This window comes from Adiantum capillus-veneris, chromosome 19 (assembly GCF_014529385.1).
Source record: "Adiantum capillus-veneris isolate H3 chromosome 19, ASM1452938v2, whole genome shotgun sequence".
Lineage (NCBI taxonomy): Eukaryota > Viridiplantae > Streptophyta > Polypodiopsida > Polypodiales > Pteridaceae > Adiantum > Adiantum capillus-veneris.
The window spans coordinates 75,510,966-75,538,613 of NC_140949.1; the positions used below are offsets into that span (position 1 = coordinate 75,510,966).

Consider the following 27,648-nt stretch of genomic DNA (forward strand, 5'->3'; position numbering starts at 1 on the left):
ATACAGTTGCTGACTCCTGTGATAGTCTAGGTGTGAGACCAGCAAAAGTTCCTGACAAGCATTTGCCGTTTCTTCTGGTGAAAGATTCGAGAAGGTTTTTGTTGCGGGCAGAGGTGTCAGCACAGTCAATATTCCCATTGCCTGTCCGATATCCTCCACCGTGAGTGCGGTATCATTCAACTTTGGAAAAGTTAGCAAGAGGGAACATAGCTTGGCAGTAGAGATATTGGCAGACAAATCGGTCTCAGCCAACTTTTGGAGACCCAAGTGTATCAGTTGTTGTCGAGAGAACACCTCCTTCAGTGCTGGATTCGGAGCCTGTAGATGATATATCGTAATTAAAGGTACCTTGGAGAGAGCACCAGTTGTTGTTGAGAGAACACCTCCTTCAGTGCTGGATTCGGAGCCTGTAGATGATATATCGTAATTAAAGGTACCTTGGAGAGAGCACCAGACGGGCGAGGCACCTGGAGAGTAGTGACTCTGTCAACAGTGGCTGACTGTGGTGAATCTTCCTCAGAAGATTTCTCTGAAATCTGCTATAGTCTGATTTGCTGTCAGAACTATCCCCAGATGCAGAGGACTCGTCCTCCGATTGTAGATGCTTTTCCCTGTTTCGAGTACGAACTATCTTACTAGACTGTGCGTGGGCTTCCAGTGGGAAAGTTAAGTAAGCGGTGTTGAGGAGCTAAGGAGACCTTGCCGCTGATTTGTGAACTGTGAAGACTCTGTGCTGCTGATAAGAAGAATTAGGCTTGAATGAACCTTATATTTACGCTAAAGTAGCTTTTCAGTATTCTTATCAAGCTGCTTTTATTTTTAGGATTTTTATGTTGCTTTTGCGCAAGGCCACGCTAGGGCGAGGAAAAAAGCGACGGAAAAGGAAGGGCGAGGGCGAGGGCGAGGGCGAGGGCGAGGAGCTAAGACGGAAAAAAAAAGCGGGCCAGGCATGGGCTAGGGCGAGGTAAAAGGGCGAGGGCGAGGGCGAGGAGTGGGAGGGGTAGGGCGAGGGCGAGAGGTGGAGGGGCTAGGTGAGGGAAAAGGGCAAGGAGCGAGGGTAGGAGAGGGCGAGGGGGTGGTAGGGCGAGGGCGAGAGGTGGAGGGGCTAGGCAAGGGAAAGGGCGAGGGGCGAGGGCGAGGGCGAGGAGGTGGTAGGGTTAGGGCAAGGGCGAGGGCGAGGAGTGGGAGGGGTAGGGCGAGGGCGAGAGGTAAGGGGCTAGGCGAGGGAAAAGGGCGAGGAGCGAGGGGGTGGTAGGGTTAGGGCGAGGGGTGAGGGCTAGGGCGAGGGCGAGAAAATAGGGGCGAGAGGTGAGAGGGCTAGGGCTAGGGATGGTCTAGGGCTAGGGCGAGAAAATAGAGCGAGGGGTGAGAGGGCTAGGGTTAGGGCGAGAGTTTTAGGGGATGGGAGAGGCTGGGGGTGGGAGGGTTAGGACCATGGCTAGAGGAAAAGGGGTAGGACGAGGGAGAGAGGGTGAGGGGGAAATGGCAAGGGACTTGCAATTCGACATAAATTCAGGGCTTACCCCACTAAGCTCAACTAAGCTCCGCTGCAAAAATAGTAGCTTATCATTAGTAGCAGACTGAGCACCACCAAAGGCGCCTTGATTTGGCAACTATCCCCACATCTAATTTCTGGAGGGGATGTGAAAGTTAGGAGAGGGAGAGGGAAAGGGAAGGATTAGGACAGAGGCTAGGGGAGTTGGTTCAGAGGAGAGACAAGCTGAGGGGAGGAAAAAAAAAACAGTTAATACTAATCATCAAAACTATCCCAGAGACCTTAAAGATAGAGTAGACCAGAAGAATAACACGCATTGATAATATCGAGTTAGGAGAAAGAATCAGCAATTCATAAACGCGAAGTATCATCCTACATAAATACCTCACTCAAGGCATTTATAGCTTTATGCATCTCCAAGAACTGAGTTTGACTTGAGAGTAAAATCTGAGAAAAGGAACTTATTCAGATTGGGGAGATTAGGTTATGTCCAAGAAAGACAAAGATTGAAGACAGATAGAGTGAAGATAGAGTTGATCAAGTCCAGAAGCAACCTATGAGCTTAACCTAGACCGCGGAAGGAGAGCTGCCTAAGGAAATTTTCTAAGAGAGATAAGATAAATCAAAACAGTAAGATGGGAAAGATAGCGATTCCGAAGTTATTTAAAGGGTCAGGAGTCTGCAAAGCTCAACACCTTCTCTGATTGTCATGCGGTTAGACCCTTGAGCGTCTCTCAAGCATGATAGCATTTGATCCGAGATCCATTGACCAAAGGCAGAGAAACTCCTTCAAGAGTGGCTAATTGTACTGCACCATGGGGTAGAATCTCTATCACCTTATATGGTCCTTGCCATGCTGGGACCAACTTCTTTGCTTTTTTCAGAAACTTGGCCTGATAAAGTAGCACCAGTGCTCCTTGTTTTATTTGCGGCTTCCTGAGATGGTGATCATGCCAGGCTTTACGACGAAGCTGCTCTGCTTCTAGGGCCAGTGAAGCCAAACCTCGGCTTTCCTCCAAAAGGAAAAGACGAGAGACGGATGCCGACCCCAAATTTCCATTGGCACGAAGACTCCCCACTCGCGGGGACCCTGAGTTGAATTCGAAAGGTGCTATCGCTTCCAAACCGAAAGCCAATTGAAATGGAGTGTGATTGGTTGTGGCTTTGAAAGAAGTTCGATATGCCCAAAGTGTACCGTGGATAGCTTGAGCCCAAGTTGATGGATGAAGATGACATGCTTTCCGCAGGAGTGCTATCAGAACCTTATCAATGCTCTTTGCCTGCCCATTTGCTCTAGGGTAATAAGAACAAGATTTTCTGTGAAAAATCTTGTAGTTGGCCAGCAAGGTAGAAATTGTTTCATTCACAAAGTGACTACCCCTGTCACTGGTGATTTCCAATGGACATCCAAACCTGCACAAAATATTTTCATAGAGAAACTTGGCTACTGTAGTGCCAGTGCAGTCCGTTGTTGCAAGTACCTCTGCCCACTTTGTTGCGTAGTCGGTAGCCACCAAGAGATACTTCCGATTGCCGGGTTGGGCAAAGGGAGTAATTGGGCCTACAAAATCTATGCCCCATCTCTCAAAGGGCTACCATGCCATAGAGACCTGCAGAGGACGGTTTGACTGTTTGCTTGGTTTAGGACCACAACGCTGACATACATCACATACCTTTACATAGGCAATTGCATCGCGGAAAATATAGGGCCACCACAAGCCACACTGGAGAATCTTTTGTGCAGTAATATGGCTAGGGTAATGGCCACCAATGGGACCACTATGGGCATCCTCTAAAATATACTCGACCTCGTGAGGGGAGACACAGCGCCTCAGAACACCATCTTGCCTTGATTTGTATAGCTGGCCCCCAATGAGAGTGAAAGGCCTAGACTTCAGCAACAGGCGTCTCTTCTGTAGGGGAGAAGCATTCTCTGGGTAGAGACCACTAGAAAGCAGATGCAAAACATCGCCGTACCATTCCGGTGTAGTATCCACCTTAAAGAGACAGCTATCAGGAAAGTCGTCAGCAACCCCTGTTGCTTCTTCACCAGTGTGAACGCGAGAAAGGTGGTCGGCGAGGACATGATGTTTGCCGGGCCTGAGTACCACTTCGAAATCGAACTCTTGAAATAAAAGTAGCCATTGCCATACTCTACCTGCAACCTGCGGCTTGTTGAGCACATATCTGAGGGCATGGTGATCCGTAATAATTGTGAAGTGGACCCCTAATAAGTAGTGCCGAAATTTTTGCAGAGCATACACAATGGCTAAACCTTCCCTTTCTGTGGTGCTATAGTTACACTCTACCTTGGTGGTAGGCGACTTGCATAGTGAATAGGGCGATCCAGGTTATACTCCTTACTAGGCTGGGTCAGCACCGCACCCACAGCCAATTGACTGGCATCTGTATGCACATGAAAGGTGAGAGACCAATCGGGAGCTACTAAGATAGGCGCCTCAGTGAGGCGTTTTTTAAGGTATGCAAAAGCTTCAGACTTTGCCTTTGACCATTGAAAGGGAACACACTGGTTAGGCGGGTCAGGGGTTGAGCCACCTATGCATACATGCGTATAAACCTGCGATGATACCCTGTGTGGCCTACAAAGCTCTGTACCCCTTTTGGGTTGATGGGAGGTGGTAACTTTAAGATTGCCACAATCTTCTCTAGGTCAGGAGCTAAACCTTTAGCCGACACCACATGGCCTAGAAGTGTGCCTTCAGTAACCAAAAAATGACATTTGTTAGGATTTAGCTTTAGGCGTGCCTCTCTGCACCTGAGAAAGACAGCAGAGAGCTGAGAGAGGTGTTCCTCTAGGTTTGCCACTGGGGTTGAACATTGAGCACCTGAGAAGGTCGAAAAATCGTCCATGAAGATGCAAAGATGATCCGTAAGCACAGGACAAAAGATGAGATATACTGCCCTATTGAAAGAAGGTGGGGCATTTTTCAACCCAAAAGACATTCGAGTGTATATAAAAATACCCCAGGGAGTCACAAAGGCCGTTTTCAGTTGATCATCTGGATGGATGCCCAATTGATTGTATCCACTAAACCCATCCATGAAACTGTACAATGCATGCCCTACTACATCTTCGAGCACACGCTTAGGGAAAGGTGTTGGGAACCCATCTGGGATAGTTACCTTATTTAGAGCACGGTAATCGACGCACACGCGGATTTTGTTGGATTGCTTCTTCGGCGCTATCACCATGGGTGATAACCACTCAGAGTGCTCCACAGGTACTATGATCCCTGCCTCTTGCATTTTTTCTAACTCTGCCTCGACCGCCTCAGCATACTTCGGGTTGAGCTTGTAAGCTCGGCCTCTTACAAGCTTAGCCCCTTCGACCAGAGGTATAGTGTGGACACCCAATTCTCGTGGAATCCCCTCTAAATCCTTGTATGACCAAGCGAAAACATCTTTAAAAGAGTGAATGAAGGAGACGACCTGATTGAGTAGGGCGGGATGCTCCCATAACCAAGTTGCTAACAGTACGTGCTGAGGGTTGTCAAGATCTCCCAAGTTGACTTCTCTGACAGGGTCTGGGGTTGTAGTTGGAGAGGGTGCTTCTGAAGATGAGAGGTGAGCTGCCTCTTGGAGCTTCAAGACATCATGAGCAGGGGTTTGATCGATTGGAAACTCTGCATACTCTTCTTGTAACCATCCCTGTGGGAGCTCCTCGAAGGGCAAATCTTCCGATGCAGACAACCTGACAGAGTGCTTTTGAATGGGGTCCAACTTGGGAGATGCTCCAGGAAGGGGGGAATCTTTGGCTAGCGCATGCAGAGGAGATTTCTTCCCCCTTCGGTGATGTGTGATAGGTTCCCCAAGACCGAGGGCTTCCATCGGCGGTTCATTCGACGCATGAGAATGTGGGGCTGACACACTTACTTCTTCGACTGTTGTATTGTCTGTAGGACTTTGGACATCGGTGTCCTCCTGAGGATTTTGAAGAGAGAGTGTAACTGGCGGCACAGGTAAGTTTTGAGTAGAGACCATGTAGCATGGCATCGAAGCGGTAGCTTCCAACCACTGTAGCAGGTCCTCGTCAGACCCATCAGGTGGAATGGGCTGCTCCGGGTCAGGGTTGGACTGTATTGTCAATGAGCTGTACTGAGCCACTGGATCCATCCCTCCTTCAAGCCGGATTGGTTGCATTTGGGACCCGGGAGTGGATATCCACATGGCGTCGTTTCCCCAATCATGAAGTGCCTTAGTATGCCGCAACCATGGTCTACCAATCAGCAAGGGAAATCCTCCCTCCACTTGAGGAAGACTGACCACCACAAAATCCAAGCTAAAAGTGAAGTCTTGTACCTTCAAAGGCACCTTCTCTATTATGCCCACAGGATAGACTGTCCGCTGGTCTGCCAATGTAACGGTGAACGGAGCAGGGCGAGTAGGCTGCAGACCTAAGGCTGACATGGTAAATTCGGGCATTAGGTTGATTCCAAACCCGCCATCCACTATGATGCCTGAGAACGACTGCCCTAGAATAGATACAGTAAGGCGTGGACTTTTATAATCGGTGAGGGGAGCAGCCGGATATGAAATCATGTAGGACTCCAAGGGCTACACAGGTAGGTGCCCGCCACTAGGCCCGATACCGGGGTACAAAGATTGAATTATTGAGAGTGTGTCACTTCTAAGAGTTGCATCGAGCCGAAGCATCTCATAAAGAGATATTTGCTGAAAGGTGTTCTTCAAGATTGCTTCCGCAGTGGGCCTATCTTCTACAACCTGGGCCTCCTCGGAAACTTTGACCTGTTGCAAATCAGCTACTGCTGCCAGGAAAGCTCCATCAATGTCCGAAAGCATAGAGATTGGCCTATTCTTTGCACCATTTACGGGTGCGCCATTTTGAACAGGTTGCTGAAGTGTTGGACCGGATGGTCCAATTGGTAACCTTAAACCCAGGGCTGCTCTTTGTGCTCGAGTGAGCACCCCAGTAGGCTCTGCTGCTCGTTGTGGCTGAACTGTATGTGTAGCAGGTGCTGGCTGAGGAGTGGTGTTCACTGTGATTAGATTGGTTTTCGGGAATGTAAACTCTTGTTGATTTTGATTTGGGCCTGAAGAAGAGGATGCCCTTTGTTTGGGACAATCTTTACTGTAGTGGTCCTTAGACTCCGGACAATGTCTGCAAGGAGGAGACCCCTCAGGTAAAGGACACTTACTTTGATAATGCCCATATTCACCGCATCTGTAGCATAGGATTGGCCGATTTGACGGACGAAAAGGGGGACGAGGTGGCGCTGCTCTTGTTGTTGCATGGTGCTGGAGGCTGAGGTGTAGAAACTTTGGGGAACTGAGGGAGTACTGGTATGATAAAAACTGTGGGGTGCAAAGTTGTTGTGCATACCTTGCTGCATAGGGGGTGTTGTCAGTAGAGGAGGCAACTGGTTGTGATGGCCGTAGGGTGAGACCATGTTGGATGCAGGTGCTAGCCCTTGTTGGAGGGAAGGACCAAGATTTTGTTGTATTTGTCGCAATCCCTTGAGGTAGTAACAATCCTTATCCTCATGTCCAGATTTCTCACAGAAGTGGCAGTAAACCCGAAGGGGGCATTCCTGTGGGGGGTGCCTTGTAGAGCGGCATGAGCTACACCAAACCATGGCCTTAGTCTCTTGCTGACATTTGAGCTCTTCTAACTCGCGCTTAATCTGTTCCAATGCCTCATTATGTGTAGGCTTCTCTTGTCTAAGAGAGAAGGACCTCTCCTCTTGAAGAGCTCGTTGTAGCTTTAGGGCTTCCAGTTCCCTGCGTAAAGAAGTTAAAGGATCAGTAGGACTACCTTCCGAGAACACAGAGGGAGTATCTATTTGAGGAGAGTTGTTAAAGAGCTTCCTAGCTCCCTCTATTCTAGTAGCAACTGCGATGAACTCGTCGAGGGTGGCGTCGGGTCGGAGACTCTCTCGGAGTTTTTGCTGAGAAGTTTTGGGAAGCGCCTTCTCCACCCACTTTTTAACCATGAATTCACCGAGTTGTTGGGGAAGCTTGGCCACCAGTGACTTAGTTTTAGTCATAAGCTTCGCAAAAGTCTCCTCAGGCTTGAGCACCATGTTGGCTAACTCATCCAACACCTTCTCTTGGTAGTCTCCCGGCCTGAAAGCTGCACAAAACTGCTGTCTTAAGGCTGCCCAAGTTGCAAAATGGTTCTCTGCAAATTGGCTGTACCACTTATCTGCTAGGCCATCCAGGGTGGATGGAAATAGTACCAAGTAAGCATCTTCTCTGTTCAGCCCACGTCCCCTACAGAGAGATACAAATCTTCTTGCATGGTCGTCAGCATCTTCTGAAGACAGCCCTTTGAAGGTAGGGAACTTGATGTTCACCTTGGCCAAAACACTAGCTAGTGGCTCCATGATTTCTTGCTGAGTCTGTTGCACAATAGCTTGCTGTAGCAGAATAGGAGAGAGCTTTTCCGGAGAAGGTGATCGGGAAGATGGGGAACCTGATGAAGGGATGGGTGATGTGATATGTGGAGGTATAGGTGATGAGGTTGAAGGATTTCTACAAGGTGTCAAAGGTCGTCTTCTGTGATAGTACTTCAAAGGGCTCAGTAGTGGGCTTTGACGCTCAACTGACCTCCTTGTATGTGTCATGCAGTGACCTCTAATCCAACCAAGCTTTGGGCAAGAAAACCTTGAACTGGCTGAAGACTGGTCGAGACTCTACTAGACCAGACGAGTGACTAGACCAGCTGGACCAAGGACGAGGAGGACTAGACCAGGCAAGTGACTAGACCAGCTGGACCAAGGACGAGGAGGACTAGACCAGGGTCGAGGGGGTCTAGACCAGAGACGAGGGCAAGTTCGACCAGGGCGAGAGGGGACCAGACCAGCAAGGCGAGAGACTAGACCAGCTAGATTAAGCTATCAAGGGTGAAACTGGACCAGACCAACAGGCTGCACAGGCGAAGCGAAGAAACCAGCTACTCAACAGAGTGAGACTTCAGTTGAGGTCCCACCGTGATCGCCAAAATGAGAGCACCTGTAGCGCGGATAATGTGTCGTGCTCTCTACAGTGGGTGGTCCTCAGTGCAATGTGCGTGACAATCTCACTCAAACAGACTGAATCTCCCTCAAACAGATGAACAGAAAGGAAACAATAGACGTCAACAGAGCTCTCAAAGACACAACAACAGACCGGAACATATGACTCGACTATCTCCAAGACTGATACAGACTCTGGCGTGGCAACACACTCAGCTCCAGCCCAGGACTCTCAGGTACAATCGGGTGTCGAGGCTCAGATGTGTCGGGATGGTGCAGACGTGCTCTGTGTCCCACTCTCCCTAGACGACTACATGCAAGATAAGATAGAACTGTCCCCAAAAATGACTACTCATATGTACAACCATAGGAGCCACCAACGGCCCATAAAGAACATCATCTAAGTCTATCCCCATTGGGTGACGGTGGTGACCTGGCCACGATGTCCACTAGACCACCCTGCCACGTGTCTGCCCAAGTGTGAACCGACCAGACCAAAGGCCAACTGACCAAAGCCCAACTATAAACTACTGTCATATGAAAGTGAAAGTGACACTGTAGCAGGCTACACTTGGGAAGTGCTGTGAAAGCATTGTTTTTAACTTAAAAGGTTTTATTGAGTTTTTGGGCAGATTCAAACTATTTTTAAAATACGTCGACCGCCCATTCAATAAGTGGGCAGCCATCTGATAAATAAGGCAACAGATCAGCCAGCGAATTCTCTCTCCCTATTTCGGGTAGAACAGAAAAAGAAAGGGAAAAAAAAAAAAAACGGCCGCGATCTCTACGCGAGCAACTATTTGTGCCGTGGTCAAGGAGCTATAAAAGCACCACATGCCCTCACTGAAAGGAGGTTGCCAGCGCCAGCAAGAGAAGACTCTGTCGCCAAAAGACGCGAGAGATCGCGAGACTACGAAGCACGGAAGTCGCTTTTCTCGCGCAAGAGCGACAGGTACCTATTGTGGATTCGCCATACGAATTGTTGTTGTGTGTTTGCGTGTGTGTTTGCAGGTACTTCATTGCAAAGGAGAAGCGAGAAGGCTTCGGCCTACGCTTAGGAATTCCGGAAACGGAATTCGGAAATTGTCTGCGGAGTCTCAACTCCGAGTACAGACGAAAAAAGGATTGAAAGCTCGTCTCTCGGATTTCCCTTACGGGAAGGAACGACCATCGAGTCAGAGAATTAGAACGGAGGGGTTTTCTCCGGTTCTTGTGCTTGTAAAAAGATTCTCCCTAATAAAGGATTCTCTTTAAGGGGGGGGGAAGGGGGGGGGGGGGGGGGGGGGGGGGGACCAGCCCATCTTCTGATCCCCAGTATTGTGTCGATCTTCTCACTATCTATTTCTCTCTATATCCTTTGGCTTCAGTATTAAGTGATAAATTCTATTTATCCGAGTATATTTTATATTGTTATGCGCTCCCGTTTGTGACAGAGGGGGTTTGGGACCCCATTTGGTGTAAGTCAAGGTAATGAAGCAGACCAAATCGCTACAAGTACATCAGTGTGGATCTGAGATGAGTTGACACCCTTGCAATTGAAGAACAGGGCTAAGAAATTAGCCAAAGTAAGAGCAGCAAGGAGACGAGGAAAGTGGGCAGTCTACAGAGGAGGGAAAGCAATCATTCGAGAATTCAAGAGTCCAACGCCCTCTTCCAAAACATGGACCTGACACTTGCCATATCTAGTCACTTAGAGCACATGGTGATTTCTACCATTGTGATAATTATCTCCCATGAGTCATGGGAGTTTTGAGGTTAGAGTGCACAAGCACATCCTTTTGTTTTATGTTTCTTTTTGTCGATGACCCGAAATGGATTGTAACACAGAGTATATGATTTGTCCTATTGGTCAATTTGCCTCTTAAAAAACGTTAATAGACTCTCTCTCTCTCTCTCTCTCTCTCTCTCTCTCTCTCTCTCTCTCTCTCTCTCTCTCTCTCTCTCTCTCTCTCTCTCTCTCTCTCTCTCTCTCTCTCGTCTATTACACATCTCTCATGAGTACGCACTCAGTACTCATCCTAAGCATTAATCATCAATCACTTCCGTTGCACATTACATACCGCTTGTGAATTTGTTTACGATAACATAGTGCTTGCATCTACAAGAAAAGCTCCTTTTGAGATTGTGTATGGCAAAGTGATTTTACCGCCTATTTTATGCACTAAAGATGAAATCTTTGCAGCTGACAAGTATGTGAGAGACTTGGATGTAGCTTTCTCTCAAGTAAGGACAACCATTGCAAGGTCACAAGAAAAGCTAAGAAGATTATTGATAAGCATAGAAGGCAAATGGATATCAACGAGAATGATTGGGTATTGTTGAAATTTGAGAAAGCTATACTTAGAAGGAAGCAAAGTGATGACAATTTGACTTCTAAGGTATCAAAGAGAAGGAATACTTCATAAGCTTGCCGTAGGTAATATGATCCTTTGTGATCAAAAGGATCAATGAAGTGTCACATGTGCACTTCACTTACACTACATGGACATGCTTCTGCTACAGTCTAGCATGAGTCATTAGCTTAGGACTGAGCCTGGCACCTTTGTGAGCCTCTAACAGGACTTGCATGTCCAGACCGGTCATAGTTGCATACCCTCTCTTGCACAAGACAGTATTTCAGCATGTAGGCAACTTGCCGCATGAACCACCTCTTAGCTTGCATATTTTTAATAAGCCAATTTCAACCATATTTTCCCTTGGTTGTGGGGCTGCCCTTGAGGCTGCTCGACCCAGATTGGGGAGGCTATATAAGTGGCCATGGGGCACATGGAGAGAGTAGAAGACTGAGAGGGAGCAAAAGCACCAACAGACCCACAGTACCCACAGTCCCTCTAGCGTTTTCTCAAGCAGCATGACAAGTGTTTTCAACCTTGAACACCAGCATTTTTTCAACCAAGACAGCCAACATTTACAACTTGAAGCGCCAATAGATTTCAGCCTAGCCTCATCGTGGTTGCAAACCCCTTACCATCGACACCGCTAGCAGATTCCGGCATTCAGCCTAGCATCGTCGACACAGTACCCCAACACCCACTACCCCTTGTGCCTTAGGATCCACAAAACCTCATCATCGTCGACATAGATCTGCAATACCTCGTCGTCATCGTCGACGACATAGACCCCATCAGTGTTGGGTTTCAAGCCTTGGTGATCGGTCGTCTAAACCCATGGAATTGCTCTTTGTAGCTGCTAGCATGTAGTTACATACCTCCAATCTTTTTGGAGTTTGCATGGTGCCTTTGCATGGAAAGAGAGAAAACCCTATATATATATATATATATATATATATATATATGTATGTATGTATGTATGTATGTATGTATGTATGTAAACACTTTTATCAATAATATAGCATGGTTTTGAATTGCTGTGTCAAGTCTCTCCTCTCTCTCTCGTTCAATCTCTTCTGCAACCCTTCTCTCTCGCCATGGTTGCACGCCATCACCCACCATAGCTACAATCACAACATCTGGTATCAAAGCCATTGCTCCGCCTCGGCTTGATCAACCGCCGCTTGCATAGGCGAGATTGCCTTCGTCGATCTGCATAAAATTGATCAAAAACACCCTCAACGCGGTCGCCATGGCATGCTGACGAGATTTCGACACTTCAGCTCTTGCCAATTCGGCCTCTACAGGCTCCTCACAAGAGAAACGCCGTCAACGTTGTTGCTTCACAGACAGAGCTCGCCATTTTCTTGTAGTTTCACATTTCAACTTTCACATTTTTGGACCGACCGCCTTTGTTGAGCCTTTGGGCTTTAAGCAAGAGGGTTTTCACACCCCGCAATCCGATGCTCAATAGTCGATTAGCAAGTCCAAGATCAACAAATTGTGAATTTCCCACGATTGGCAGTATATTGGCAAGCTGTTGCTCAGAATTTACAAGCTACAATCCGAACAGCATTACAAGGATATCTTAAAATGACTCACAGTTTTGAAAAGTGAAGGTGTGGCAAACTACTACCGGTTCACGAATATCTTGAGATGCTTCAATCGGCTTCGCAACGGTAATTGTACCCAACAAAAGGAGCTTCAATATGGCATCGAAAGTCGATAAGTTTAATGGATCCAGCTTCCACACCTGGCAAATCAAAGTGAAGGGATATCTGATGCACAAGAATTTGTGGAGCGTCGTCAAGCCGCTATCAACCGACGAAGCAAGCACAATCCGTTGCAGTTACCAGAGTGTTAATTGCCGAGCAACAACGCAAGGACAAGCAAGCATTAGGTATTATTCTGACATCTCTCGAATATGATTTTATTCATTATCTGGATGACATGCAATCTACCAACGCTACTTGGATACAGCTAGAGAAGGTTTTTGGTGCTAAAGCTAAGTATTCAATGATGAGTCTAAAGATGGAGTTGTACTTTCTTGCTATGCGTGCTGATGAAAACATTACATCTTTAGTGAACTAACTAAAGAGTATTAAAACTCAACTTGTTTATGTCGAAGCCCCAGTGCCAGAAGAAGATCTCATAGCTGTTTTGTTAAAAAGTTTGCCTGACAAATTTCATCAGATTGTTACTGTTTTAAAGGAGAAAGATCCGCTGCGCTCCTTGGATGGTATCATCAATTCATTGCAGGAAGAAGTATCCCGTACCAATGCCTAGTGCATATACAATCTCTAATGCAATACCTCCCACCAATTCTTCTAATACTTCCAGTGCCTATGCAATCACTAATTGTGCTTCTTTCTCAGCTTCATCTCAACCATCTATTGGTACCAGATCTTGTGCCATTTGTGGACGCAACAATCATCACGCAAAAGACTGTTTCAAGAAGAATCCTTGTGTTCACTGTGGTAAAACAAATCATCCTTCAAATAGATGCTTTCAAAAGGGTAAAAATCAAATTCACGTGATTGAGGGAGACACCGAATCTCCAATATATTCAATTGACAATGAAGCTTTTCAGATCAACTCTTTTCATATATATTAGTCAAAATAAATTGTACAGGCTATAGACACTGCCACACATGAGTGGTAAGACCACCCAAATTATCAGTTTTTGTTCTCAAGTCCTATTTTGTTCTGCCTCTCATGAGGTTACTGGGTACACCTTAAACACTTTTGTTCTGCCTCTCATGAGGTTACTGGGTACACATACACACATACACACACACACACACACACTACATATATATATATATATATATATATATATATATATATATATATATATATATATATATTATATATATATATATATATATATATATATATATGTGTGTGTGTGTGTGTATATATATATACATATACACACACACACACACACATATATATATATATATATATATATATGTGTGTGTGTGTGTGTGTGTAAACACTTTTATCAATAATATAGCGTGGTTTTGAATTGCTGTGTTGAGTCTCTCCTCTCTCTCTCTCGTTCAATCTCTTCTGCAACCCTTCTCTCTCGCCATGGCTACACGCCATCACCCACCATAGCTACAATCAGTACCTCGTCGTCATCATCCTCAACATAGACCCCATCAATACCTCGTCATCGACATCATCATCATCGACATAGACTCCATCAGTACACCATCGTCGACATAGACCCATTAGTACCTCGTCGTCAACATCATCGTCGTCGACATAGACTCCAGCAATACCTCGTCCTCGTCATCATTGTCGTCGACATAGAACCTCTCAGTACCTCAGTACCCAGCATCAATACCAATGCCCAGCATCAGTAGCATCAATACCCATTAGCATCAGCATCTCAACATTTAGCATCATTGTACGAGCATTGTGCAAGGAAAAAAAAAAGTACTTGCTCTGGCAGTGTCACGTGCGCACTTCACTTGCGCCACGTGGACATGCTTCTGCCATGGTCTAGCATCAATCGTAGCCTAGCTTAGGACTGAGCCTTGCACTTTGTGAGCCTCTAGCAAGACTTGCATGCCCCGGCCGATCATAGTTGCATGCTCTCTCTTGCACAGTACAATCATTTCAGCATGAGCATTTTCTAGAGCATAGGACCCTTTTTTCCAAAGTACACATTTTTCACTTATTTATTAATAAGTGACTTTTGTTAGAAAAGTAGGGCAAATAATTAAAGATCTATAAAAGAAACCCATTGGGCACTCGGTAGAAGCAGAAAAAACAGGGACACAAGGAGGCAGGCACCCAACAATCAGGCAACACCTCAACATGAGCCCTACCGTTTTTCTCAAGAAGAAGAATGCCCAGATCAGCTTGGCGTTTTCAGTTTTCAGCAGACGGCCCAGTGTTTTCAATTTTCAGCCTTAGCCTCGCGATAACCCGCATCCTCTGGTTGCACATCCTCTCTAGATTCCCCATGTAGTACCAGATCAGCCTAGCATTTTCAAAACTCAGCAGATCAGCCAGCGTTTTCAGGACTCAACCAAATTAGCCAACATATTTGCATTTCAACATTAGTGCGACTCGACGGTTGCAGATACAAGCCGCAGTGCCACCACAGTAGCAGATCCATAGCAGAGCATCTAGCGTTTTCAATTTTCAGCCTTGACGTCGTCGTCATCGTCATTGCAATCCCTATCTAGACAATGACACCTTTATCATCGTCATGGTCATCGCAGATCCCTATCTTGACGACGACACCTTTCTCATCGCATTCTGGACTTGACAACGACACCATCGCCGTCACGATCGTCATCGTCGTCGGCGACATAGTCGTCATCGAGTACCACAACATCAGTACCCCTTAGCATCAAGATCTCAACACTTAGTCATTGTAGTAGCATTTGTGCAAGAATAAAGAAAGTACTTGCTCTGCTATGGCAACAGAGCAAGGGGGCCCTTGAGGGTTGGGACCCGACATCCTTGTGTCGTCTCTTCTCTCTCTCTCGTCTCTCTTTCTTTCACTTCGATTCAGTTCTTTCAAGTGAAGTAAAGTGTCCCTTGTGTTTGTGTGTGGAGTACTAGATTCGAGCAAATCCTTATTCTCTTCCGTTGCACCCGACATTGGTATCAGAGCTCTATGTCCACTGCACCTGACATTGTTATCAGAGCTCTGTGTGCTTCGGTTTCACAAACTCAAGGGAAGAACTCCAAAAGTACCAAGAACCATCAAGAACCCAAGTTGAATCAAAGAACCTCTCCCTGTTTTTTTTTCTTGAAGAATCTTTGAGTCTCGACCATGGGGACTTGGGTTAGCCATAATTCATGGCTTACAGCGATTTCCTGAAGCAGCCGGTTTCACATGCTTTCCAAACAGACATGGGGCCAATACAGTGGACTATGTTATGACACAGACGAGCTTTGTCCCTCGCATTCAGGATTTCACAGTGGAAGCCAAGCCAGTGGGCGTAGCAGTGGATCATGCTCTCTTGACACTGTCCGTTTCATTTCAGTATAGTGCAGCCCAGACATAAGGAGGCAGGTCACACACCCGCTATACATTTACACCAAAGATTGATTCCGTTTATACAAAGGAGATCTGGGACCATCTATGGAAAGGCACAGCTAGCGCAGCTGATACAAGCCTCTCAGTGGAGGAGTGCACCACTCTACTGACTGAGACATTGCATGGTGCTGCATCAGTGGCATACCCACACACTCAGTCGGGCAGGAGACGACATTCTTGGAGCATGCCCCAGAATAGTTGGTATGATGAGGAGTGCAGAGAGATGAGAGCCCGCTTCAGAGGGATCTTCTTTTAGGAGTCATCACTTACAGACAGTCTCGGATTGCTTCCCGGCACCTTGTGCGACGGAAGAAGCGAGCTTACCTAGCTCAGATGGAGCGAGACTTATATCAGATGTTCTTGAGTAGGGACTAAGGAGAGGCATGGCGACTCTTTCATGAGCACTCCCCTCCCCCAGTGATTACTTCACATGATGTGTGGGGCCAATATGCGACATAAATATATATGGTTTCTAGACAGGAACCCCTTCCAGACCCTACAGAGCCATGCCCAGCTACGAGCACCTTCTTTACCACCGGGATGGTACAGAGGGCCATTGACAGGATGAGGATCGGGAGGGCATATGATCATGATGATCTAGTAGCGGAGCACTTTATACATGCTAGGGATATGTTGATGGAGGTTCTTGCAGCGTTGTTCAATCGTGCCATGTGTGAGGGGTTACTTGAGACTTGGAGGTTGTCTACTATTGTGCCTATCTTCAAGGCAAGTGAGCCTACAAAGCCTGGGAGCTACCGCACTATTATGGTTGGACACACATTGGCACAGTTGTATGCATCCATTCTTGAGCAGCACTTGAGTAATTGGAAAGAGGGTGAGGGTGTACGAGCAAAGGGTCAGGCCGGTTTCAGGAGGGGTTTCTCCACTCTTGATCATATTCTGACGCTCAGAGCCATCATTGACGAGGGCAAGTCACATGGCAAGTCTTCTATTGTAGCTTTGTAGATTTCCACAAAGCATTTGACATGGTACCGAGAGCTCGATTGATGCGCGCAGACTGCAGGAGATGGGGGTGCCCATAGAGTTGATTTGGGGGATTATGGCTTTGTACAAATCAGTGATGGGACATGTACATTGTACGCACTCCGGAAGGGGTATCTGATTTAGTTCACTCTACTATTGGGGTGAAACAGGGCTGCCCATTGTCTCCTCTATTTGGTATGTATGTTGATGAGGTGTCTGATTACATTGACAGAGAGGGTTACAAAGGTGCCAAGCTGGCAGAGATGTGGATCCCATTGTTGTTATATGCTGATGATATTGTGTTGATATCTGATTCACCAAAGGGAATGCAACGACAATTGGATGCACTACACAATTCTGCAAAGAATAGTGGATTGTGTGTAAACCTTGGTAAAACCAAGGTTATGGTGTTTAACACCACACCACAATGGATCAGGAGATCAGCACCTGCTTTCACAGATGGTTAGGAGATTGTGGAGTATACACTTACCTGGGGGTAGTCTTTACTGGGCTGAGATTTTCTTTGAGAAGAGCAGCAGAGACTAGACTGACTAGAGCTTATGCAGGTTTGGGAGGATTGGAGAGGATGTGTTCGCACGTTCAGTTCCAGGAACCTAGGACAAAGTTATGGCTCTTTGATACTTTCCTCTACTATGCTATATGGGATGCAGGTTTGGGGACCTTCTGTAGGCCAGGATGGTTGGAGACGTATGGAGAGGCCCTTGGTATCTATGATCTCTCGACTGATTAGAGTCAAGGCCTCCATACTGCATGATATCATTCGAGCGGAGTTGGCTGCCCCCCCATGGAGATTGAGGCGCTGACCAGAATAATCTCCGTTGTACACAACCTATGGGATACTACCAGAGATAGATATGCCAGGTTGGCCCTAGAGTCCTCCATACAGTTAAGTTAGCTCTACAGGGGGATACATCATGCTGGTATGCACAGATGACATCATGGTTTCAGACACATGGTTTCACCATGGACAGGTTGCCTCCTTTTCAATACTCTCTACAGGCACCTTGATGTCTCTGACACAGGTGGAGATTACTAGACTCATTCGTCAAGATCTGATTGAGCTGGACACGAGGAGGACATGGATAGAGCCGGTACAGGAGTTGGGCACGAAGATGGCTTTCTATAGAGAGCATCTTTTCCACCTCACAGGGGATGGGTTTGTGATTCGACCTAGCTACATGGACACGCATCTTTCTCATGGTTTCCGTTGTGCCATTGGCCAGATACGCACATCCTCACGTCAGCTCGAGATTGAGACTGACAGATTCAGAGGGATACCAGCAGATAGCAGGATATGCCGCTTATGTCATCTAGAGCCAAAGACAGAGTTACATTACATATATCATTGCACAATGTACTATGAGATACGAGGCCGTTTTCATTGTCTATTCAGAGAGGGTTTTGGGCCTCTATCTAGGGTCATGAGTTATGAGGATCGGAGATGTCTTGGACTGTATTTACTTGAGTTACACAGGCATAGAGACACTTTACTGAGGAGAGCTGGAGAGAGGCAATCCCAGAGACAGATTACAGATTTCTTTACACTGGATATTGGACACCAAGAGGAGCAGCCACCATTGCAGAGCTCTGCCCGCACTGATACTACCACTACTGGCATTCTCATAGACCGAGCATTGGAGATCTAGACGACCGCGATTGAGGAGAGGAGCTACACAGTATTGACAGTGACTACAGCAGAGGATTCGAGCCATACTTTCTCGACGTCCAGAGTGCAGATGAGGATGGATCTCTACCATATCCCCCCCCCCCTTCTCTCATTGTACTACACATTGTACTGGGCACCTTTTGTATTAGCTGGCACACCCATACAGTCCCAGCTTGTAGTATACCTTCATAAGTCCAGAATAGTCTGGACTCACAAATTATAAGAGGGAATAAAGCACTCATAAAACTATAAAAGCAAGGGACACAAGAAAAGAAAAGAAAAAACAAAAACAAACTAACTAAATCACTTTGTTTGCTACGAAACAAAACTAGATAAAACAAAACATTATTAACTTAAAAAAGTTTTTAGAAAAGGCATGAGAATTGAATGATGATTGAAGGTCGAATATGTTTGACCCTCGAAAAGAAACGACAAGATTTTTCTGCAATAGAGGCTGACTGTTTCTCTAAAGGCGTACAAAGCGAGTTACCTCCTTTACGTCGTGAAGATCACATGATTGTTCGTGGTAGTACACCACCAAACCGGCCATCTTATAGAGTTAGCCGAGGCCAAGATAAAGAAACAATGAACCAAACCACAGATTTCCACATTACGAGGATCGATGATATACTCGACAGACTTCAGAATTCTACTTATCGAATTGATACGAAGAGTGATTACCATCAGATTTGTATTGCTCCTAGAGAGTCGAGACATCTACAAGACAGCTTTCACGACGGCTTTTTGGATTTTCACAGAATACCAATTATTTGAGAGTTTTCCAGACACTGAGGAAGCATAAATTGCTTATAAATGTGAAAAAACAGAGTGAGTTTTTCTTGCCTGAGATACATTTCTTGAGACACATCGTCCCAGTAGAAAGGGTACAGATAGACCCGATCATATACAGTTTGACGTAGCCTTCTCTGGAGAGTGGCTCTCAGAACATTCCAAGGAGCGACAGGCGGCATATTACTTCAAAGGAACAGTGTGGATGAATGTCATCACGACTTGGCATCACTTGAAATGACTGAGAAAGATACATTGGGTGACAACTGCCAATGTCATCACGACTTGGCATCACTTGAAATGACTGAGAAAGATACATTGGGTGACGACTGCCAAAGATTTTGGGATACTTGTTTGCCAACGTCTTCGTTTCGGAAGATTACTTTGAAAGACCAGATTGAGCGGTTTCGCTATGGTTTGCTAAAGAGATTCAAGACTACTACAATCCAAGCTTGTAGAAGTTGTATTTTTTGTTTCAGTTCTTTTGATTCTGGACATGGTATGAGATTCACTATGTTGTAATAGCTTGGTCTCATAGGTCATTTTGGCCTTTTGAAGACGTTAATATATCACTTCATCTCTCTCTCTTTCTCTCTCTCTCTCTCTCTCTCTCTCTCTCTCTCTCTCTCTCTCTCTCTCTCTCTCTCTCTCTCTCATATCCCACAGCCACATGAGCCACGCCCCACGTGCTCCTCCTTCTTTACAGCAGAGATGGTAGAGAGGGCCATACGCCGCATGCAGCACAGACGATCAGCTGACCATACTGGATTACAGAGTGAGCACATCATTTATGCGGCCTCCACTATAGCCCCGTTGATTGCACATGTCTTCAACCGGGCTATAGGGGAGGGCTTCCCAGAGGAGTGGACACAGCACACCATAGTGCCTATCCACAAATCTGGCGACACCCTGGACCCAGGGAACTACAGGACTATCATGATTGGCCACACGATGGCCAAGCTATATGGAGCAGTACTTGAGGCACAGCTCAGCTGCTACGCAGAGATCGAGGGTTTACGAGCTCCGGGCAGGCCAGGCAGGTTTCAGACGAGCTTTCTCCACCACTGATCACATCTTCGTTCTACGCTGCCTCATTGATGGGGCAAAGGCGCGGAAGAAGAGACTTTACTGCTGCTTTGTGGATTTCCGCAAGGCCTTTGACACAGTCCCACGCGAGAGACTCTTCCAGCGCCTTCACAACATTGGGGTACCAACAGAGATGATTTGGGCCATATATGCTCTCTACGAGAGGGTGACGGGTCGGGTTCGTTGCCCAGGCGGTTTTTCAAAGACCATTGCTAGCACCATTGGTGTTAAGCAAGGATGCCCACTCTCCCCGACACTCTTTGGGCTCTACATCGACGAGATCTCCGACTACATACTGCGAGCAGGAGGAGAGGGGAGCGACTTGGCAAGTACTCCGGTCCACATCATGTTATATGCTGATGATATTGTGTTGATTTCAGAGTCACCCGAGGGCTTGCAACGCCATCTTGAGGCCTTGGACGAATTCAGCACACACAGGGGGTTGACTGTGAACCTTGGCAAAACCAAGGTTATGATCTTTCACACATCCAGTGCAGTGAGGAGCGCTACCACCTTTACAGCAGCAGGAGGACAGGTTGATGTAGTCACCTCCTATGTCTACCTTGGCATCACATTCACCAACCTACCAGGACCCTTCACTATGAGGCAGGCTACTACTGACAGGCTCACCCGAGGATATGCAGCTCTCGCCATGCTAGAGCGGAGATGCCACCAGGCACACTTTCAGGAGCCCCGCACGAAGGGGTGGCTTTTCGACACCTTAGTCACCCCGGCCTTGATGTACTCGGCGGCAGTATGGGTACCAGGATTGACAGCTGACCAGTGGACACAGCTTGAGAGGCCACAGGTATGTATGATCTCACGCTTGCTCCGCAACAAGAAGACAGTGCCACATGACATTATTAGAGCCGAGCTCGCCACACCACCTATGGTTGTAGAGGCACTATTCCAGACAGTCTACTTCATCCAGAGGATGAGAGAGCTACCTCCTGACAGACTTACTCGTAGAGCATTTGAGGCAGCTATACAGCTATCAGAGAGTGGGCATGAGAGAGCATGGTACTCACAGGTCAGAGCATGGTTTGAGGGACACGGTCTTGACATGGAGAGCCTACCACCATTCCAGTACGACCCCCACTCACCATATGTTCACCTCTCTCGTAGTGAGAGGAACTTGGTATTGAGACAGGATCTGTGGCAGCTATACACTAGGAGAGTCTGGGAGTCACCTGGCTTGGGGACGAGGATGTCAGATTACAGAGACCAGTTTCTCACCATATTGTCTGGGGGGTTCATACAGAGACCACTCTACATGGACACATATATGCCACATAGCTCACGGGTGGCGATTGGTCAGCTGAGAGTGGCTTCACACAGGTTAGAGATTGAGATCGGGAGACATATTGGTGTTCCCAGGGAGGAGCGAGTCTGCAGAGCCTGCACAGAGGAGGTGGAGAGTGAGGAGCACTTTGTATGTAGATGCAGAGCATACACTGAGATCAGAGGCACGTATGAGGCCTTATTCAGAGGACAGCCCACTCTCCGAGAGATCATGGACTCTCGAGATCAGAGACAGCTCGGACGGTTCTTACTAGAGATACAGAGCCATCGGGACACACTACTACAGCCACACACAGCTACACAGACAGAGGGGAGACAGTCGCAGCTCATAGACTTCTTTCAGAGGATTGCCGCCCCTCCCTCACCAGACACTCAGAGGGGAGTGACACTCCCACAGGCGGAGGTGAGCCGAGCTAGACGACGACCACGGGTCACAGGCTACAGGGGCTCGAGCTCCCACCACCGACAGATCGAGGAGATCCAAGCCCGGGAGCACCGTGCCACTGAGGAGCGAGTGGCTCAGATGAGGGCCGACCCGACAGCTTTCATCCGGGTAGCCTTGGCACCAGACCTGCCCATGTACCACATCTTACATCCCCCCATTAGTACAGGATGGAGCTAGATAGCTTGATGCATTCTCATGATTGTACTACCTTGAGCATATAGACATGCATATACCCCTAGAGATAGAGCTCCATCCCTCCTCAGATACTCCACCACCCACTACCTACATTCAGTTCAGTTTTGTATCAGTTTTGTTTCATTTGTCTTTCCGATAGACGGATGACATACACACCATGTACATTTGATTTGTCTCATAGGCCGATTTCGGCCTGACATAGACGTTAAAAATCTTTCTTTCTTTCTTTCTTTCTCTCTCTCTCTCTCCATGCATTCATCGAGCCTTCTAAATCAGCCATAGAGCGATGCAAGAAACGGTAGTGAAGACCACGTCTCACAAGTGCAAATCATATTGATGCATCATAGCAAGGACAATATCCAAAATGTTACGTCTGTAGCCGGCACAAAAAACAGGGTCAGCATCTGTTCCCTCATATATCACACATGAACAAGGGAATTGAAAGAGCCATGAGACTGTGCCCCAAGTCACAAAACCATGGTGTAGTCCCACAAGACAAGTGCAAATCAAATTGATGCATCATAGCAAGGACAATATCCAAAATGTTACGTCTGTAGCCCAAAGAAGTCGGCACGAAAAATAGGGTCAGCATCTGTTCCCTCATATAACGCACATGAACAAGGGAATTGAAAGAGCCATGAGACCGTGCCCCAAGTCACAAAACCATGGTGTAGTCCCACAAGACACAAAAGTGAACACACTACTACATGCCAAACCATATGTGCATGGGAACAGGTCTCGTAACAACTACTGAAGGAACTCTGGCACCTATAAGTAAAACAAACACAAGTAGCATCATATTCGGCCTTCATATTTTACAAAAGGTGAGACTGTGCCCCAAGTCAAAAAACCGTGGTGTAGTCCCATAAGACACAAAAGTGGACATACTACTACATGTTAAACCATATGTGCACGGGGACAGATCCCGAAACAAATGCTACAGGGACTCTGGTACCTATAGAGTACAACAAACACAAGTAGCATAATATCCGGCCTTGATATTTTACAAAAGGATACATGACTAGCATATCGTGCATTTGACCCACTTCAACTACACCCACAGCTTCACTGCTAGGAAGTTTGGAACCATCAGCTATTGATTTTCAAGGAGACCTTTCCCTATCTTATACCTAAGAAATAATGACTAATGTCTGATAGTCTCTGAGTAGAATTGACAGCCCTGATCATCTTTTGGCACACTTAACAACCATGAATTCATATAGAAATTTGTAAACTAAGCAAGAAAAAAAAACTAAAGCCAAGTCATCTGTGAGCTGGATGGGTTACCTCACTTTGGAGCCTCCAATCTTGTGGGTGGCGCCAGCAAATGAAGAAATCGGGCTTGGACTTCAAATATATAACATTCTCAGGAAAAGCAAAACATTTCTTGTGTGCTGCAACTGTGCAGCGTTCACACCTGAAGACCTTTGTTTTGTTATACCCTTTACAAACCATACAAACCTGCATCAAATGTAGGACAGCAAAATTAACTTGCTGGCCCTGCATTCTCAGGAGGTTACAATTTTTAAATGCATGTCCACAAAGAACCAAGTGTCAAATATTACTAGTAGCACTTTATAAACTGTGAATCTCAATCTAAACCCAGAAGGTAAGATTTCAAGTGGCTGGGATTCCCATAAATAGTTCACTTGATTATTTTCAAGGCTCAACAATTGAAAGCAAGTAATATTTCTCTTCTTTTAGTGCTAACTGAGTAAAATAAAACACATGAAAAGGCCCAAAAGCTTACGTTCTATCTGTTGGACTACGACTATTCAGTTGCACTCTCACAAAGCTAATGCAATTTTGCAAACCTAACCTTGCTACCTAAGAGAACACACAGATTGGGAGCTTTTTATAAAAAGGGCACCTCATTCGAACTAACACTGCATGGTTCCCCACAACTAGCCAAAAAGACATAAACCTTATAGTAATTTCTGTCAACCTTGCCACCTCCATGTTTGCATGTCTTTGACCATACTCCATATCCAATCTGGACAAGAATTTCGTCTATCTTTGGCCAGCCAATCAGCCTCAGTCCTTACTTAACATTTTCCACTGATAATCAAAATGCCATAAACACACTTCATAGAAAACATCTGTGACACATCACCAAAGAACGAAGTGCCACTCTCCCCTCAAAACTGCTTCATTACCTTAAATAATAGCTCACAAACTACTAACTAGCACAATTTGCGATGCGAGCTTTGCACTAGCCTTCCTCTTGAAAGCTGGACCAACGAATTTAAGTTTTGACAGCCAAACACGGATTTACTTTGTAAGGCACGCTTTCCCAATACATCAAATGCAGCTATTTGATAGTCCCAACAGTATATGGAATCCTGCTCATTCTAATAACACTACCGTGATGACTTTTCATGCCAAATTAACTACGGCTTTCAATCAATTTCTGAGCAAGTTACAACCTTACATTAGATTACAATACCTTGCAGCATAGGCACATCAAACCTAGAAAACAAACAAATAAAATTCAAGTTCCATTTCTACAGAGGGAAGAGGGCAAGGCAAGTACATGCTGTGGGCATACAGCATCACCATTCTTGCGGAAGTAAAAGTCCTCTAAACTCTGTCCACAAGTAACATGGTAGCTTCTATTACAATCCTTATGGCTGCAGGAGGTCAAATCAGCTGTTGCAACGTATGCTTTACAAGAAAAGCACTCCACCTGCACAAAAAAAAGAGATTTACATCAGAGCCATTTGTAGGATAAGCACAGAATCAAGCATTGGGGTCCGCATAAGCAAAGAAAAGGGACCCCAGCGAAACTATTTGAGAAAGAAAATGGGCAATGCTCCGCTCTCTAGGAACCAAGTGAAGACTTCCACAGAGTCCCACAAGATGTCGACTTACTTTGTCCAAACATTGGTAAGAGAATCGGGCAGTGGAGGAAGGCTGATTACGAAGGATGTGCACACAAGGAGCCCGAAAGCCTAAAGGGTAATGGACCTTTACCATAGTTGCCTAAGCTTATTATCTTGATATACACCTGCCATGTATTTAGGTACAAAAATGTACAACTGAAAAGCATGGCATTAAATAACCAAAACCATCAAACTAGATGGATGCATGTAGGATTCGTGATGAGCATTAAAATAACAGCATGAGCAAACCTGCAATCTCTACTAAGGTCAAGTTTAGATTCTTCTTTCAAAACTGCCGAGACTAAGTATTTTATAAACCAAAGACTTACCCTTCTACCCGCTTCACCATTGAGGAAAGGCAAGCAAACTTCTCTACGACTTGGGGTCCCATACTTCAACCTCCTATTCCATAGGTATTTCTCCAAAAGAGCTTTCACAATAAATTTTTTGGATCCATAAGTTGAGAGGGGGCGCTCTTTGATTATTTTCTCCCCTTGTGTTTGCGCATTCTGAGAGCTTCTCAGAACTGGGCCTGACCTCACACATCTGTTTTTTTGGACCATGTCTAGTCTGGCACAGCATCTAGTTTTCAAGATTCCTGTGCAGCCAGCGACACTAGCTTGCTTTAATGACAGAATCTGTTCTGGCCTCAGCTTTCTCCGGTTCTTAGTCTTCTTGAGGCTCCTGTACACAAGAACTGTTTGGCTATTTGACTTCAATGCTGGTGGATGATTTTCCTTTTCTTGCTCATCTCCTGGAAATTGGAGCTCCGTCAGTTTGCTTGAGTTGATAAGCAGATTACCAGTATCACTGCAAGGCACAGAATTGGGTTTATGTGATTTGATATCTTTTTCAGAGTAAGGGACAGAGCAACTTGGCGATGCTATGTACTTGTGTTGCTGCTCTTCGAGGCTTACAAAGGAAAGAACTGGAAAATTATCCCGACAAGGGCTTTCCAAAAACCTAAATGCAGGATTTCGGTTGATGGGATAGGGCGTTTCAGTACAAGACTTAGGGAAGAAATCCTTCTCATTTCCATGTGGAAAAAGACTTGCAGGAGATTCACAGTTTGTGATGTCCCTTAGGGACACTTCGTGAGGAATATTATGAACTTTGGTTCTGCTGTTCATCAGCTGCACAAATTCTTTGATGACTGCCACATTAGGCAAAGTCTCTGAGATGCAGGCAGGCTGCAAGCAGTTTTCTGTCTTCTCATCCTCCTTGTTGGAGAACTGCAGAGACTCTGAAGTGAGCATGCCACATGCTCGCCGCTTAAACTTGGGATAAAAGAACTTTCTCGCATGCAGCGGTGTCTTCCTTTGTGGGCCAACACCGGATGAGAGCAAAGTAGATGCTTCTATGGCTTCTTCATGGTCGGGGAGAGTGCCTGGAGAAAACAAACTGGGGCTGAGGGGCATCTTAATTTGGAAACGACTGCATATTGTTCCCTGCTGGTACAAATCGTCTTTCCCCTTCCCCTCTGCTTGATTGCAGGTAGAATGCAGTTTTTCTGTTTGGGGGCTCATCGTGAAGTAGCACAGGAAGCATGAAACCCACAGATCTGTCTTACATACCTTGTCACGTGGCAAATTACGCAGATCATAGCGTGAATTCGAGCTGATTTTAGCTAAAACAGACTAGAGTGTGGATTGAAGTTTGAGAATTCTGCGCAGAAAATGTGTCTTATAGCACGCATCCTCTCTCCAACGCTGGTCGCGCGCCATTAGCGCTGGCTAGAGAAGAATGCAACGCCAGAAAGCTGCGGGAGCTTCGCTAGCTGCAAGTCGAATTTGAGCTGGGAATCGCAGGCGAAGGCTCCAACTTCACCTGCTCCTGATTTCAAACCCCTGCTTTGAGCGCCAAAGTCCCTCTCTTCGAGGACAAAGGTAAGATCAAGGGCGAGGATCGACAATGCAGAACGCAGGCACGCTTTATCGCGACTACAGGATCCGTTGGATGGGTCAGTTTACCTTTTACGTCAAGGTTTTTACCTGTTTTGCCTCTTTTTGCACTGGGCGATGTAAAAGCCCTGCGTGCTGATTTTCATCGCCTAAAATGAGATGGAGGGAGTAGGAGGGAGTAGGAGGTACCAGCTGAAAAAAAATCCGAATACCTGAAGAATCTTTGAAAATGCTCTCCGTCGATTTCCAAGTGAGTACGTTGGTCGAAGGTGGCGTAGGGTGAGCTGAGAGCACGTCGCCTCCATGCGGGATGAGGGATGAGGAGAAACTAGCAGGGGCGGGAGGCGCAGGGACAGCAAGGCGAAAACGCAGTTGTGAAGAACTGTAATTAGTATAGGGTGGTGGCGTTGCAACGAAACAGCATCGACGAAATGGTTTAACTCAGCGCCCTAGTTCTGTCCACGTCCACATGCGTTCGAAACTTGCTTG

The 27,648-nt window shown here is 46.4% G+C and overlaps 1 protein-coding gene across 3 annotated transcripts in view; it reads right to left on the reverse strand.

The window, feature by feature from the left end:
• LOC147434250 (uncharacterized) overlaps positions 1-27,207 on the reverse strand; it is a 49,227-nt gene extending 22,020 nt beyond the window's left edge. Inside the window, exons 1-3 of one of the 3 annotated variants that reach the window (XM_086490807.1) lie at positions 25,588-27,202; positions 24,910-25,062; positions 23,664-23,837 (exon numbers count right to left, since the gene is read on the reverse strand). In XM_086490807.1, the coding sequence (XP_086346933.1) occupies positions 23,664-23,837; positions 24,910-25,062; positions 25,588-26,784 (1,524 nt within the window). In that variant the 5' untranslated portion in view covers positions 26,785-27,202. Of the gene's footprint in view, positions 1-23,663; positions 23,838-24,909; positions 25,063-25,587 lie in introns of all 3 variants that reach the window. The other 2 variants (XM_086490805.1, XM_086490806.1) reach the window with 2 other exon arrangements.
• Between the last annotated feature and the right edge of the window lie 441 nt (positions 27,208-27,648).